Source organism: Clupea harengus, chromosome 4, assembly GCF_900700415.2.
Source record: "Clupea harengus chromosome 4, Ch_v2.0.2, whole genome shotgun sequence".
NCBI classification, from domain to species: Eukaryota; Metazoa; Chordata; class Actinopteri; order Clupeiformes; family Clupeidae; genus Clupea; species Clupea harengus.
In genome coordinates this window covers 31,413,013-31,427,946 of record NC_045155.1, presented here as the reverse complement: position 1 = coordinate 31,427,946, position 14,934 = coordinate 31,413,013, and the positions used below count along the sequence as shown (strand labels likewise).

General features: G+C 43.5%; 1 protein-coding gene across 1 annotated transcript; it reads left to right on the top strand.

The window, feature by feature from the left end:
• Positions 1–1,916: 1,916 nt before the first annotated feature.
• LOC105912016 (zinc finger protein 239-like) lies at positions 1,917–12,702 on the top strand. The gene is made up of 9 exons (XM_012840929.3): positions 1,917–2,203; positions 2,551–2,643; positions 5,259–5,438; positions 7,977–8,047; positions 8,153–8,204; positions 8,443–8,929; positions 9,589–9,659; positions 10,136–10,319; positions 10,631–12,702. Exons 2-9 carry the CDS (start codon positions 2,551–2,553, stop codon positions 11,299–11,301), a joined length of 1,809 nt encoding a protein of 602 aa, XP_012696383.2. The 5' UTR covers positions 1,917–2,203; the 3' UTR covers positions 11,302–12,702.
• The last annotated feature ends 2,232 nt before the right edge of the window (positions 12,703–14,934 follow it).

The window sequence follows — 14,934 nt, the reverse complement described above, 5'->3', positions numbered from 1 at the left end:
CTGTATTCTCATTTTTCACTGCCCCTGATTCTGAGCTTCTCTGAGCTTCTCACTCCATTGAAAGGTCACGGCTTACTTGAGAAGGAAATCTCTGTCACAGCCTCTGAGCAGTGGCTGGTTAACAGTAGCCTAGTTGACTACAGGATTACCTGTAATATAAACATGTCTCTTCGCTTCAGCGAACAAGTCGCGTCCTTCCTGACAGGAGAGAACATTTGGGCCGTTTGTCAGGGGCCCTCCCTGTCAGTGTGTCTCAGCCAGAGGTAGAACTGTGTGTTCTAGTTCTTCCCTTTCAACACTGCAGTAACCCATGGATGTGTGCAGTCTTGCTGAGGATGGCATGGCATGGTAGAGACTCCCATGCTCCTCTCTGTACCAGCTCAGCATGATAGAGACTCCCATGCTCCTCTCTGTACCAGCTCAGCAAACTCAATTTTTGAAAGGACTTGTTTCCTCTTCTCCTTTTTCTTCTTCCTCTTCATTCTCCCTCTTCTCATCACCTGACATCAGAAATCATCATCAGTAGTGACATTGATATGTTACACACAAACCAGAAATTTCCGTCAGAGAAGATTATTTCTATATGTGGGCGGCTGACTTGGCTGCCCTACGTGTTTTCTTAGATGAGGTGTACTTTTAAGGAAGCTTAGTATAGTTTATTTTGCAAGACAAGAGAGAGCACAAAGTGCTGTTGTTCAAACTTGTTCTATTCTCTGTAACAATTTTTTTTAACCATAGTGAAACTCCTCGAGGCATTGCTATGTGGAATGCAAAGTAATGACTGATATGTTGAAGGTCGTCATTCTTACCACCATGCCCTATGTTGAAATCAATACGACAAGCCTTACAAAATTATTGCAATAACGTATTATTTATTCATGACTTTTTTTTATTACAACAAAATCATTCATATGAACATCACAAAAACAGTTGATGTAAGTCTTGCACAGGTCTCAGGATATGCATTATAATTTAAAACAGTGGCCAGTAGTAGTAGTGTGTGTGTGTGTGTGTGTGTGTGTGTGTGTGTGTGTGTGTGTGTGTGTGTGTGTGTGTGTACTTGAGTCAGTGTATATCTGTGTCTGTGTGAGTAGGGGGGGCACAAAGAGTCAGTGATACAGAATTGAGGAGAAACTATGAGATTGGAAACAAATCTCAGATTTTGCCAGCTATACATAGAAATTCATTCATAGAAATCATATATGGATCTATACAGAATAGCAATAGAATAGCATTACATTGAATGCAAAGTAATGCCTGATATGTTGACGGACGTAATTCTTACCGCCGTGCCCCATGTTGAAATCGATAAGACAAGCTTTGCAAAAAGCATGACTTTTATCTAGATGACTGATATGGATGCAAACTCCTCTGTCCAACAAGACTTGCATTTAGAAACATATTTTACCTTCTTCGGTGGTACACTGGCGTCCCCTTCTGTCATTTTCCCTTTCCCTTTGAGTTTGAGCCTACATGATCTGGCAACTGTACAACATTGGACAAACATTTTGATTTGATTATTAATAAAATACGTTTGGACCTCATAATATACGGGAGATTACCGGGACAAATTACAAAACGGGAGGGGGGCGGGAAATGGGTCGGAAATGCGGGAGAAACCCGGGAAAAACGGGAGACTTGGCATGTCTGTAGGAGAGAAACTGTGGAACATGTAACAGACAGAACATTTAATAAAAGAGTTCGGTTCGGTTCGGTTTTCGTGTTTTTCACCAGAAAATCTTCAGTATGAAAATATATTATGTTATACTTACAAACAACAGGTTTATTTGACACGATAAGCTTATCACTATGAATTAATAGAATATGTATTTTATTATATTTAGAACCTTCTTTGTCCGCATTGATGGTCCACACCCAAAACAGTTGGTGGCGGTAATGCACCAAATTGGAATGCCAACCAGAAGAAGAAGAAGAAGAAGAAGAAGTATTGTTGTTAGTGTCTTAGGCAAACATATTTAGAAAGGAAAGTTGTATTCAGCAATGAACAAAGCTTTATCTTTCCATCACGGGGCAGGCTGATGAGCATCGGTATTTGGTGCGCTTGCAGTCTTTCTTTTTGAAATTGCCATTTTAGATTCTTGAAATTCTTTTAGAAACTGGAAGACGACACAAGCTGTACCCTCCTGCTGCTGTCACGCACACTGGCTGCGCGAGTCTACGGAAGGGAGTCGACACGGAGAAGGTTGGTGGCAGTCAGGCTGGTCCTTGGGTAGATTGTTTGAAGGAGACACTATCTGCGTTGGTCACTTGTATGAGGAAGAAGCTTTTCCCTCTAGCCTTTTTGTCTCAATAAGAAGGGACTGTGTCAGCATATTTGTGTGTTGTACACAATGCGAGTAGCCTATATTGTATGTGGTTTAATGTGGGTAATGTGGCTTACTTTAGTTTAATTAGTCATTTAGTTGGAAAATATTTTAGTTAATGGAGGCCAGTTGCTTTAAAGAAACCTGAACAGCACTTACACTCTTAGTAGTTTGACGTATCGGTGTGTGTGTGTGTGTGTGTGTGTGTGTGTGTGTGTGTGTGTAGATGGATGAGATAGGTCAGCATATGGACATGAGTCACAAACAAGCCTGCATCAACCTGGAGAAGGCCACTCAATACATCACACAAGCACTGCAGGTAAGAGAGACACACACACACTTATGGTAGAGTATGATTCTGTAGCATGACATTATACTGTATGTTCTCTGTATTTTTACCATCTGTGTGGCGCCTTAGTCTGGATCCTCATGAAATAGCTGCATTGTCACGCCAGTCCTCAGTAGTTTAGTACCGCAGGCCATAAGCCCTCGCCTGGTATAACCAGACGCAAATTCACTTTGTGAATAGGGCTTGACCATATTCCATTGGGGATTGTTTCCAGTTGTTGCATCCTAATGGGCGTAGATTTAGGGTTACTTTTGAAACCATTGGACCAGCCTTTAAACAATCAGCATTGACCATGATGGGATGACCATACTTCCTACTTCACCGCTAATGGTGCAAGCTGATATTTAAGCCGTCTCCCAAACCCTGTCGGCAGTAAGGAAACGATGTCTTTGCCCTTGATGAATTAATTTACACTGATGTAGTAGACATGGAACTGACAGCTGTTCTGCGACCAAGCTGGGTCCCAGTATGCCTATAATGTTCTTTATTCTTGTGTTGATTAGAAATAGAAGGTCAAAGTCAACGTGTTTATTGTCACGTGCACCAAATAGCTTAGCGTCACCAGGCAACATCTACGACTCAAGGGTATCCAGCTAAAGAGGTAAACCAGTCTAACCTGTTACCTGTATCGACTACCTCAGACCATAGACATCTATATATGTCTATGCCTCAGACTGCCCCGAGGGCTCCTGTTACCTCTACAAAGCTAGCTCTACTGAATATCAGAGCTCAGAACTTTTTGCACTGCTTGACACTTTTGGTCTCTCTTAGCATGTGAAAGAGCCTACGCCACACTTGATTATTTCTAAAGGCCTCAACATTTCTTGGACTTGGCCGTTTCTGATCATTTCTGTGTCATCTTTGACTTATTGATCTCTCGAGAAGTTCAAATAAGTTCTATATGTGAGTACTAGTCCTTAGTTAATGGAGGTCACAGCTGTCACCGACTGTGAGTGCAGAGACAGTGGGTGTACTCCTGGATAACAAAAAAATGAATATGTCTTGGATATTGTTGCACCGGTAAATGTCAAGAAACACCATGACGGTAATATCCCTGATTAAAGAATGTAGGAAAGCAGGACATAGGTGGATAAAAAACTAAACTCCAAATCCACTATAATGTTGTAATTTTAACTTACAGTTAGTTATGTAGGGCTAGACAGCTAAATGTTTTCTAAGATGATCAACAGGAACATTAGTAGTACCAGCACTCTGTTTGCCATGGTTGACAGGCTTAAAAAAAAAAACAACACAGAAAGCCCCAGAACTCCGTTCCACAGAGAAATAATGAGTTTGCTTGTTTTTTTACTGGAACTCCACACAGTCAAACAATGAAAATATGCCATGTGTACGACCGCATGGAAATAATGTAACTATTATGTTACAATTTAATACAGTTGAGCAATAAATATCTTAAACTAGTTTTAGGATATACCAAAACTAGTTATACCTCAAAAAGTGGCAAATTGTAGCATGCTGTTGATTTTAATGGCAATGGCAGTGATGCAGTTGTTGAGTTTTGATTGGCTTGGAAGAATTGATGGGATGCCAGTTTAGGTATAAGAATCAGAGACGAGCAGCTCAAAACTTTGTGCAGCTACTCTGTCCCTCGATGCACAGGTGCGAGAATAAAGCCTTCATTTCTCACGGCTTACCATTGCTGACTGAGGGCCCTACTCTCATTGATCGGCAACTGGTAAAAGCAACAAGCAAAGGAACAAGCAAAGTCCACCATGCACGATGATGAAATTACTTGGCAAAAGAATTGAGCTAATTTAACACCATGAGCAAGGTCCTAAGTGCAAACATGGGTGGCACAGCACAACAGGGACGAGCACAGGAATTTTGAAGGGCAGTTGCTCTGCCCTGGAAAAAAGGGGCAACACGTTCATTTTTGTCACCGCCGCTGCCACGCCCCCGTCCCCTGGACGCATATTTTGCCTATATCATTTTAAACTCTCACTAACCGCCGCTGCCACGCCCCGTCCCCTGGACGCATATTTTGCCTATATCATTTTAAACTGTCACTAATCGCCGCTGCCTGGATGCATATTTTGCCTATATCATTTTAAACTCTCACTAATCGCAGCTGCCACGCCCCCGTCCCCTGGACGCTTATTCCGCGATTATTTTATCTAGGCATACATGAAGTTCTGCAGCAGTAATACTATTTAAAAATATATATATATTTCCTTCGGAGGGGCAACTTCAGTCGAGGAGGGCAAACGGGCAGTTGCCCGAGCAACCTTAGCCCCCTCCTGTGCACGTCCCTGCAGCACAATACTCCCATACACCACACGCACGATAGATTTAGTTCATGTGCCACAGACCCCATTGCCTGTCAATGAAATTAGGGCCCTGAGCCTCCTTCTATTGGCTATTAAAAAAATACCATCAGTGTGTGTGTGTGTGTATTAACTTGTTTGGTGTGTGTTGTGTGTGTATGTGAACATGTTTTGTTTGTGTATGTGTATGTTAATGTGTCGTGTGTGTATGTTAATGTGTCTTGTGTGTCGTGTGTGTGTGTGTATGTTAATGTGTCTTGTCTGTGTTAATGTTACCATGTTTGTTGTGGTATTTAACAGCATGAAGTAGGTAGGAACCAGGAGCTCTATGTGTTGATTCGCCGTCTGGAGGAGAGGGAGGCGGAGACTGGGCGGAGCCTGACAGAGCAGGCGGAGTCAAACCGACAGCTGAAGCTGAAGATTGATGAACTACGGAAACACCTGGAGGAAAAAGCCAACTCACTCACACAAGCCAACCAGGTGTGTGTGTGTGTGTGTGTGTGTGTGTGTGTGTGTGGGTGTAAGGGTGTGTGTGTGTGTGTGTGTGTGTGAAGAAGAAGTCAACTCACTCTGCAGACTGATATTTACTCTGTAGTGGTCATTGGAGTTTACTAGCTACATGGCATATTAGTTGGGGGCCAAGCAGCGCATCTGTGGAGCTTTTCTTATTGATCTTTTTCTTACCTCTGCCATCGGAGTCTATGGCCGCCGCCTATGATGTATGATAAAAAGTTGTGAAATTTGGCACACTGATTGGGGACGGTTTCATGATTCTTTTCAACAAATTTCATTGAATGTTCACCAAATTTGGCGCAGATGATCTTCAGACAAAGCTTCACAGACGTTATCAGATTTGTTTTTATTTTGAAAAGAATTTGTCCGCTTAACTGCCAAACAAGACTGTGAGCGCATATGTCAGCCAACATTTGGTCAGTGGACATGAAACTTGCTGTGCGTACTTTGGGCTGTGAGTTTCCATGGAAACTGTGCCCTGCTGGGCTGCAAGGCCCACTTTTCTCTGCTTGCAGCTATGTGTTAAGGTGTGCGTGTGTGTGTGTGTGTGTGTGTGAGATTTCAGCCCTGTGTGTGTATGTGTGTGTGTGTTTGTCTGTGGTGTGTGATTTCAGCCCTGTGTATGTGTGGTGTGTGTGTGTGTGTGTGATTTCAGCCCTGTATGTGTGTGTGTGTGTGTGTGTGTTTTGAAAGAAATGAACAATAAGACAGTGCAGCTGGTGAGGAAATGGATAAACCTTAACACACACACAACAAGGAGTATTATTTTCATGGACAAATCAGAGGGGGGGCTTGGGGTCCCCAACATCAAATGGATTTATACAGCCACCAGGATAAGTCACCTATTGCGTATGCTAAATAACGACGACCCGACAGTCCAAACAATGGCCCAGGGCTCATTGCTGCTGGACATAAGCAAACGTAAGATCCCCCTTGCCCCTCATGGAGAACCAGGTTTCCTGGGCTTCAGAAAGAAACCCAGTGGGAAGCTGGACACCAGGGCCACAGGATTTGGAGTGGGCTCAGATTGGCCTGATTTTGAATGACCTGTGTAGCAGCAATAACATCCAGCTAAATTGGATACACACAAGCGGAGAACAGGTAAACGTCAGTGAGGAGCTAATTATGGACTTAAATGTGCATGCCTAAACGACTCTAAACCATGACAAATCCAGCAAAAAGCTGAACAGCCGGACCCGCAGGTATGAAATCCTACAACACTTTCACTCAAAACAGCACAATTACTGGGTAAACCTGCGCCTCCAGACTAAACTTGCATGCCTACAGTATGCGGACCCCAAGGGCGTCAGCAGCATTTTGAGAGTGGGGGGGACATATTTTGGCGGGGGGGTCTGGTTTTTTTTTTAAGATGTAGATGCAATTTCCCACCTTCTGGTGCCTTTACCATGTTTTTAGATAGAAAATGAGCCTCCAGAGTAAACTTGCATGCCTACAGTGCACAGACCCAGCAGTGTCACATTCGGCGCTACATAATCCAGCTGTTAAGGCAGGCATCCTAAAATGTGTCATCAAAGCGAGGCTGCAAGCACTCCCCACTCAATATAATCTTTCTCTATGGTTTCCAAAACGTCATAAACCATTCTGCTTGTTGCATAACGATAAACAATTGGAATCAACAGTGCACATAATGAACGGATGCCCTGCATTTAAAGGACTATACATTGCCCGTCACGATCGCATTGTTGACATTACAGCGATTGAATTACGCAAAGAATATGGACAAAGTGCAATACACACAAACAAAAAAGTACAACTGAACTGGTTCACATACTTGAATGATAACTCCTTAGAAAGTGTTCTTAGAGACATTGTTGTTGTTGATGATCTTTAAAAACCATTGTGATTCTGGAAGTGGGTTGTTGCTTTGACATGTATATTATGGACCTGTGTTTCTCTGAATTAAAAAAAAAATACCAGCCATTAATTCATGCTCTGACAGTAGGTGGTTATAGTACAAAACTAGTTGTACTCATTTATGGTAGCCTTGGACATGTTCATAGACTCTGTGTTAGAGGATTGCAAATTGCTGGACTTAATAAGAAGAACTCTAATACCCAAATACTGCTCTGTGTCAGCAATCATGGGGAGTCTGCATATATGGAGAAGGCGCTGCCATCTCTACCCCTATGACTATGTATTTCTCTACTGATTCACTTGGCTGTAAATACTTGCACAGTGTTTGTGTTGTTGTGTGAGACATAATAGGCTCTTTATTAATATTTGGATGCTGTGGTGTTGTAATCAGTATTGGTCATTCCAAATAAATTAATCAAATGCGTGTGTGTGTGTGTGTGTGTGTGTGTGTGTGTGTGTGTGTGTGTGTGTGTGTGTGTGTGTGTGTGTGTGTGTGTGTGTGTGTGTGTGTGTGTGTGTGTGTGTGTGTGTGTGTGTGTGTGTGTGTGATGGAAGGAGAAAGAGAGAGAGGAAGGTAAGCAACATTCAGATGTACTTAATGTGTATATGTGTGTGTGTGTGTTTATACAGACTGTGGCTTTCCTGAAGAATGAAGTAAGGGATCTGTATCAACATCTGCAAAGCCAGCAGAGTGATCATAGGTACACACACACACACACACACACACACACACACACACAATAAACTTTGTGACCATCTTCTTTTAACTTTTGAACTCTGACCCCTGACATCTCTGGCCCCTATAGGACAATTCAGGATGTGAATGAGTGGCTGCAGGGTGGAGAGAGCCAGCTCAAGGTTGAGACACACACCACACACGCACACACACACACACACACACACACACACACACACACACACACACACACACATATATATACACACATGTGTCTCGTATGACCCTCAGACCTCTGGTCTTGACTGACACACACATACACAAATGTACACACACACACATACACAAATGTACACACACACACATACACAAATGTACACACACACATACACATTCTAACATCTGATATGTGTTCTCCAGCTAACGAAGAGGCCCAGCTCTCCTCTCCAATCAGACCAGCTGAGAACAGCGGAGGAGTCACCACTGGTCTGTCACACCCAGAGTCCGCTGGTCTCCTCTCACACCCAGAGCCTCACCGCAGGCTCATCCACTCATCACAGTCCCCCTGTCTCATCCAGTGCTGATAGTCTACTGGTCCTTTCTCATCCTCAGCCTCCGATGGTCTCGTCTGATGCTCAGAGTCCGCTGGTCTTAACCAGTCGTCATCATCCACCGGTCTCATCCGGCGCTGAAAATCCACCAGCCTCATCCAGTGCTGAAATCCTGCTGGTCTTGTCTGAGAGCCAGTGTCCGCTGGTCTCGTCTCACGCTCAGAACCTGCTGGTCTTGTATGGCTCACAGGGTCCGATGGTCTGGTCTGATGCTCAGAATCTGCTGCAGGCTCCAGTTTCTGGGATTAAAAAAGAAGAAGAAGAAGCTGGATATGGAGATGGAGATAGTCAGTCAGGTAAGGAGCAAACACACACACGCACGCACACGCACACGCACACGCACACACACTCTGATGTTCTGGGTGAAAAATCCTTCTCTCCTGTTTTGTTCAGTATCTCTTGTACTTCCTTGCCCGTTCTCTGTACCTTTTTTTTATGAAATCAGGAGTCTGTGTGTAATATTGGACAGTAGAATTCACATGTTTGAACATGTGTTTGTCTCTGTGATTGCTTTTGCTTCATACAGGAATGCGAAATATACTGTTTTGATTTAAAAAACTTTGTGGAGGGTTGTAATGTAGAATCCCTTGGCCCTTGAAGCTGTTCCAAGTTTGCCATTGTAAATAATGGAAAGCTAAATTGCTTAGCCAATTGTGTGACATTGTACGTATGTCTTCTCGATCATCTATAAATTATGTTGATGGTTTGTGTGGACTTTGAGCATATACTAGCCACTATGGCTAGTAGTTCAAAATGTTGATTTATACTGCTGGTAACAGTTGGAATGACCGGTGTGTGTATCTGTCCTTCACATGACCATATACCATGAAACATTATTAGAAGATGATATCAGTAGGCCTACTAGTTGCTAGTTGTGGCAGATTATTGCATACCGTCTCTCTTTTTAAGCGGCTTTTAAATGTAAATATAAGTCTCTTCTTTTCTGTTCCTGCAGTAGAGAGAACGGATCCAAGAACAGGAAATACCATCTCCTCAGCTGCAGACATAAAAACTGAACTGATCCAGGTACTGTATTTGGAGTACAATTCATGATATTTGGGATGCACAATATGCTAATAAAACTAAAACTCAGATCATCAGCCAGGCTAATACAAATCGTAATTAAGCCCACGAACTGTAAACTGTAACGGACATGCTAATGCTAATACAACTGTAAACCCATATCACACATGCTAATGCTAATACAACTGTAAGCCCATATCAGAAATGCTAATGCTAATACAACTGTAAACCCACATTAGACATGCTAATGCTAATAAAACTGTAAACCCACATCAGAAATGCTAATGCTAATACAAATGTAAACCCACATAAGACATGCTAATGCTAATACAACTGTAAACCCACATTAGACATGCTAATGCTAATACAACTGTAAAGCCACATCAAGGCATCTCATTTGTGGAATATTTTAAACTGACTGAATTTGCCAGTTGCCAGTATTTGCAGTTTGTAAATCTCCCTTCCTCTATGAGCTTTAGGGACCGGAGGAAAAATCAAAGATAGTTCCAGTCCCCTGCTCCAAAACGGACCTGTCCCATACAAACCCAGAGTCTCTGGCCCAGTTGAGGAGGGTATCATTGGTGCTGGAGGACTGCTGTAGAACACAAGGACAGCGAGGGAAGGACAACGAGAACAATGGAGATGGAGAACAGCCCGAGACCGGTAAGGGACATTAGAGGAACACCGATTCATGCCACTCAAATTATACAAATGTATTTGTTTGTGTATGCCTATGTTGTGTGTGTATGTGTGGAACTGTGTGTGTGTGTGTTTGTGTATGCCTATGTTGTGTGTGTATGTGTGGAACTGTGTGTGTGAAAAGGTGTGCATATTTCAATAGGTTATAAGACTGTGTCTATATATCAGTATATTTCACCACAGCTTTCGGCAGATCATTTCATCTAAGAATCTTGTTGATGTTTGTGTGTGCTTAGCTGTCCGTCTTCTCAATGGTCTTTTTTTGTGTCAAATAGAAAAAGGATCATCTCTCTCATCCTCTGGGCTCCTGGCGCCCTCGTCCACCTCACACACAGAGACGGCGGAATCCAAAAAATACTCCTGTTCTGTGTGTGGCAAAAGCTTCCACTTCTGGTCCGAGCTCAGACGGCATCACTACGTTCACACAAAAAAGAGGCCACACTCCTGCTCCGAGTGTGGCAAGAGTTTCATCTACATGTCAAACCTCAAAGTGCATCAGCGCATTCACACAGGAGAGAAGCTGTACCACTGCACGGAGTGTGACCGGACTTTCATTGAGGCGGGAAATCTCAAATCACACCAGCGCGTTCACTCAGGAGAGAGGCCGTACCTCTGCACTCAGTGTGGCAAAAGCTTCAGTCGAGAGGGAAATCTTAAAACACACCGGCGTATTCACACAGGGGACAGGCCGTACCAGTGCACTCATTGTGGCAAGAGTTTCACTCAAGTGGGAAATCTCAGAACTCACCAGCGGATTCACACAGAGGAGAGGCCTTATGTCTGCACTCAGTGTGGCAGGAGCTTCAATCAAGTGGAAAATCTCAAATCACACCTGCGCGTTCACACAGGAGAAAGGCCCTATCACTGCACTCAGTGTGACAAGAGCTTCCTTCTTGAGAGGACTCTCAAAGCACACCTGCACGTTCACACAAGAGAGAGGCAGTAGTACTGCATCTGCTGAGGCAAGAGCTTCCTTCTTGAGAGGACTCTCAAAGCACACCTGCACGTTCACACAAGAGAGAGGCAGTAGTACTGCATCTGCTGAGGCAAGAGTATTACTCTCCATGAAGATCTGTAAAACATCAGGGCACTCCACAATGACAAAAGCTGTACACCTGCTCCTAGTGTGGTAAGTTTCATTCAAAAAACCCATATGAAAGCCCATCCATGCACACAGGATATAGTCCCTACTGTTGCTCCCAGTGTGGCAAGAGTTCCACCACAGAGGATCATCTCAAACCACACCTGCGTGGTCATACAGGAGAGAGGCCGTGTCACTGCACCCAGTGTGGCAAAGGGTTTGTTTACTCTTGAATGTCTGTAAAACCACCAGCATGAACAACACTGGACAGAATCCGCACACCTGCCATGAATGGCGGAAGTGTATCTCTCACGCTGTGGACTGAAGGGCACACCAGGTCAGCCATCCGAGATCCATCCGGCAGAGAGGCTGTATCGCTCGGTCATCCGGGAGGGGACTCTCAGACGCTAGGCAACCAGAGGAGAAGCGTCGTGACTGTTGCCAGGGTGGCGCGTCCTGCGTCATCAAACGGAGACTTCAGGTGCGTTGGGGCGTGCATGTGAGGAAGGGGCAGAACCACTCACCTGTGTCCTCTCCAGCACTGAACTGTGGGCAGGGTGCCATCGGAGCTCTGGGTCTGATTGGGTTCCGGCTTTTTGTCTCATGGACATGGTTGGCTCTTTGACCTGTCAGTCAGTCAACTCTGCAGCCAATCACATATTTAAGCAGGCTTCCCACGGTCATGGAAATCCTGGAAAAGTCATGATTTGAACTGATTTAGATTTGTACCATGTGTAGGTCTAATTAAATGAATTATGTTCTTGTATTCTTGGTTCAAGGGTTCAATGTACACATTTCTGAAGCATAATTCAGTTTTGATTTGACATGTTAATCTCAATGACATGGCATAACTGACCTATTAGAAAAGGATTGGAAAAGGTTGTTATTTCATAATTGTGCCCAACCTGTAGAATAAAGTATGCAATTTTTCTGTACTTGTGGGTTGTAAAATGTCGTGGAAATGTCTTTGAAAGGTCACGGAAAGCTTTTCAAAATGGGTGGGAACCCTGTGTTAGCCTTCCTCTGAATCTGGATTTGACCCTGATCAGGTCCTGATCCAGCATCGTTCTGGTTCTGACCTGGAGAGAGTCTGCCAAGGAACATGGTGTGCTGGGGAGTCACTGGGCATTTCATGTCAATGTTTTATTTCAGAACAGAACTGTTGTCTGTTTCCATACCTTTGTCAACAGAAAGTAAATGTTTTTGTTTCTCTCCAGTTTTAGCATCATATGTAAATGTGTCCATAACAAGAATGTGTGTGTATATATTGTAGTGTGTGTGTGTGTGTGTGTGTGTGTGTGTGTGTGTGTGTGTGTGTGTGTGTGTGTGTGTGTGTGTGTGTGTGTGTGTGTGTGAATATATTGTAGTGTGCAGGGGTGTGTGTTCTTATGTGTGTGTGTATATATTGTAGTGTGCAGGGGTGTGTGTTCTTATGTGTGTGTATATATTGTAGTGTGCAGGGGTGTGTGTTATGTGTGTGTGTATATATTGTAGTGTGCAGGGGTGTGTGCGCTTATGTGTGTGTATATATTGTAGTGTGCAGGGGTGTGTGTTATGTGTGTGTGTATATATTGTAGTGTGCAGGGGTGTGTGCGCTTATGTGTGTGTATATATTGTAGTGTGCAGGGGTGTGTGCTCTACTGTCTGTGTGTGTGTATATATTGTAGTGTGCAGGGGTGTGTGCTCTTATGTGTGTGTATATATTGTAGTGTGCAGGGGTGTGTGCTCTTATGTATGTGTGTGTGTGTATATTGTAGTGTGCGGGTGTGTGTGCGCTTATTTGTGTGTGTGTGTGTGTGTGTTTGTGTGTGTGTGTGTGTGTATGTGTGTATATATTGTAGTGTGCAGGGGTGTGTGCGCTTATGTGTTTGTGTGTGTGTGTGTGTATATATTGTAGTGTGCAGGGCTGTGTGTGTGTATATATTGTAGTGTGCAGGGGTGTGTGTGTGTGTGTGTGTGTGTGTATATTGTAGTGTGTAGGTGTGTGTGCTCTTACGTGTGTGTATATATTGTAGTGTGCAGGGGTGTGTGTGTATATATTGTAGTGTGCAGGGTGTGTGTGTGTGTGTGTGTATATATTGTAGTGTGCAGGGGTGTGTGTGTGTGTGTGTGTGTGTGTGTGTGTATATATTGTAGTGTGCAGGGTGTGTGTGTGTGTGTGTGTGTGTGTGTGTGTGTGTGTGTGTGTGTGTATATATTGTAGTGTGCAGGGTGTGTGTGTGTGTGTGTGTGTGTGTGTGTGTGTATATATTGTAGTGTGCAGGGTGTGTGTGTGTGTGTGTGTGTGTGTATATTGTAGTGTGTAGGTGTGTGTGCTCTTACGTGTGTGTATATATTGTAGTGTGCAGGGGTGTGTGTGTATATATTGTAGTGTGCAGGGTGTGTGTGTGTGTGTGTGTGTGTATATATATTGTAGTGTGCAGGGGTGTGTGTGTATATATTGTAGTGTGCAGGGTGTGTGTGTGTGTGTGTGTGTGTATATATATTGTAGTGTGCAGGGGTGTGTGCGCTTATGTTTGTGATCCCAGTATGGTGAGTTCACCCATAATTCCGAGCGTTTAGTAGCTGTAGGGTGGAATGTGTATTTATATGTGTAATGTTCGTGTGTAGGTCAGTGTGTATCTTCTGTTAGTGATTAGGAGTCTGTTGTGTGTTGTGTTATGCCTAATGTAGTTTCCTCATGTATCCGCATCTGTGTCCACCCTTCCCCTGTAAACTGTGTCCAGTGTCAAAGGGAAGTATTGACTCCATTTGTTGCTACTATATAAATCCATGTACATTAGGAGTCACTGGATACCTCATGCCAGTGCGATGTCTCTCCAGTTGTATATGTGAATTTAGTCAAATCAATTGTGTATGTTTATTGATTTGTGTATACGTTTGTGATACATGGTCTGAGACTCTGAACCCAGATCTCTGGCTTTTACACCGGGAGCCTATTCAGCATTGGGATACACACACACACACACACACACCTATGGAGGCTATTGATTTAGCATTGGGATTCTCTCACCCAACACAGACACACACACACAGTAACAATACAAATCTAGCCAAAATAATCAAATGAAATGAATATGGCACAAACACACACACCTGCAGCTCGCAGGTAGACACATATTACATGCATTAATCAGTATTGGGTTTCCTGGCTGGGGATGGTACCCAAGCATTTTTAGCCTCTATCTCAAACACACTCGCTCACTTTCTGAGGCAGGTACTTCGTAATAGGCTACATTTAAACGTTTTAAATCTAATACTCACTTTTTATTGCATTGTAAGAAATTACCTTTAAAAATTAACTCATAACCATTGCATGTCAATTTTGATTGCATGTTAAAGACACGTGTACATATATTGGGGTGATTGAATATTGAAATGTACGAAACGTAATGGTAAATTGTAGCCTGGATGCCAGACGAATTTAGCCACGCCCACAAATTATTTGGTCGGGAAGTTCGGTCTGGTGTCGCTCCGTTGGGGAGAAATTATCTCCTC

Bases quoted from the DNA above. Each gene is read 5' to 3' on its own strand.
- LOC105912016 (XM_012840929.3), top strand. From the start codon at position 2,551: ATGGATGAGATAGGTCAGCATATGGACATGAGTCACAAACAAGCCTGC. The intron at 5,439-7,976 runs GTGTGTGTGTGT...GTGTTTATACAG, and splicing joins CACTCACACAAGCCAACCAG to ACTGTGGCTTTCCTGAAGAA. The intron at 8,205-8,442 runs GTTGAGACACAC...TGTGTTCTCCAG, and splicing joins GTGGAGAGAGCCAGCTCAAG to CTAACGAAGAGGCCCAGCTC.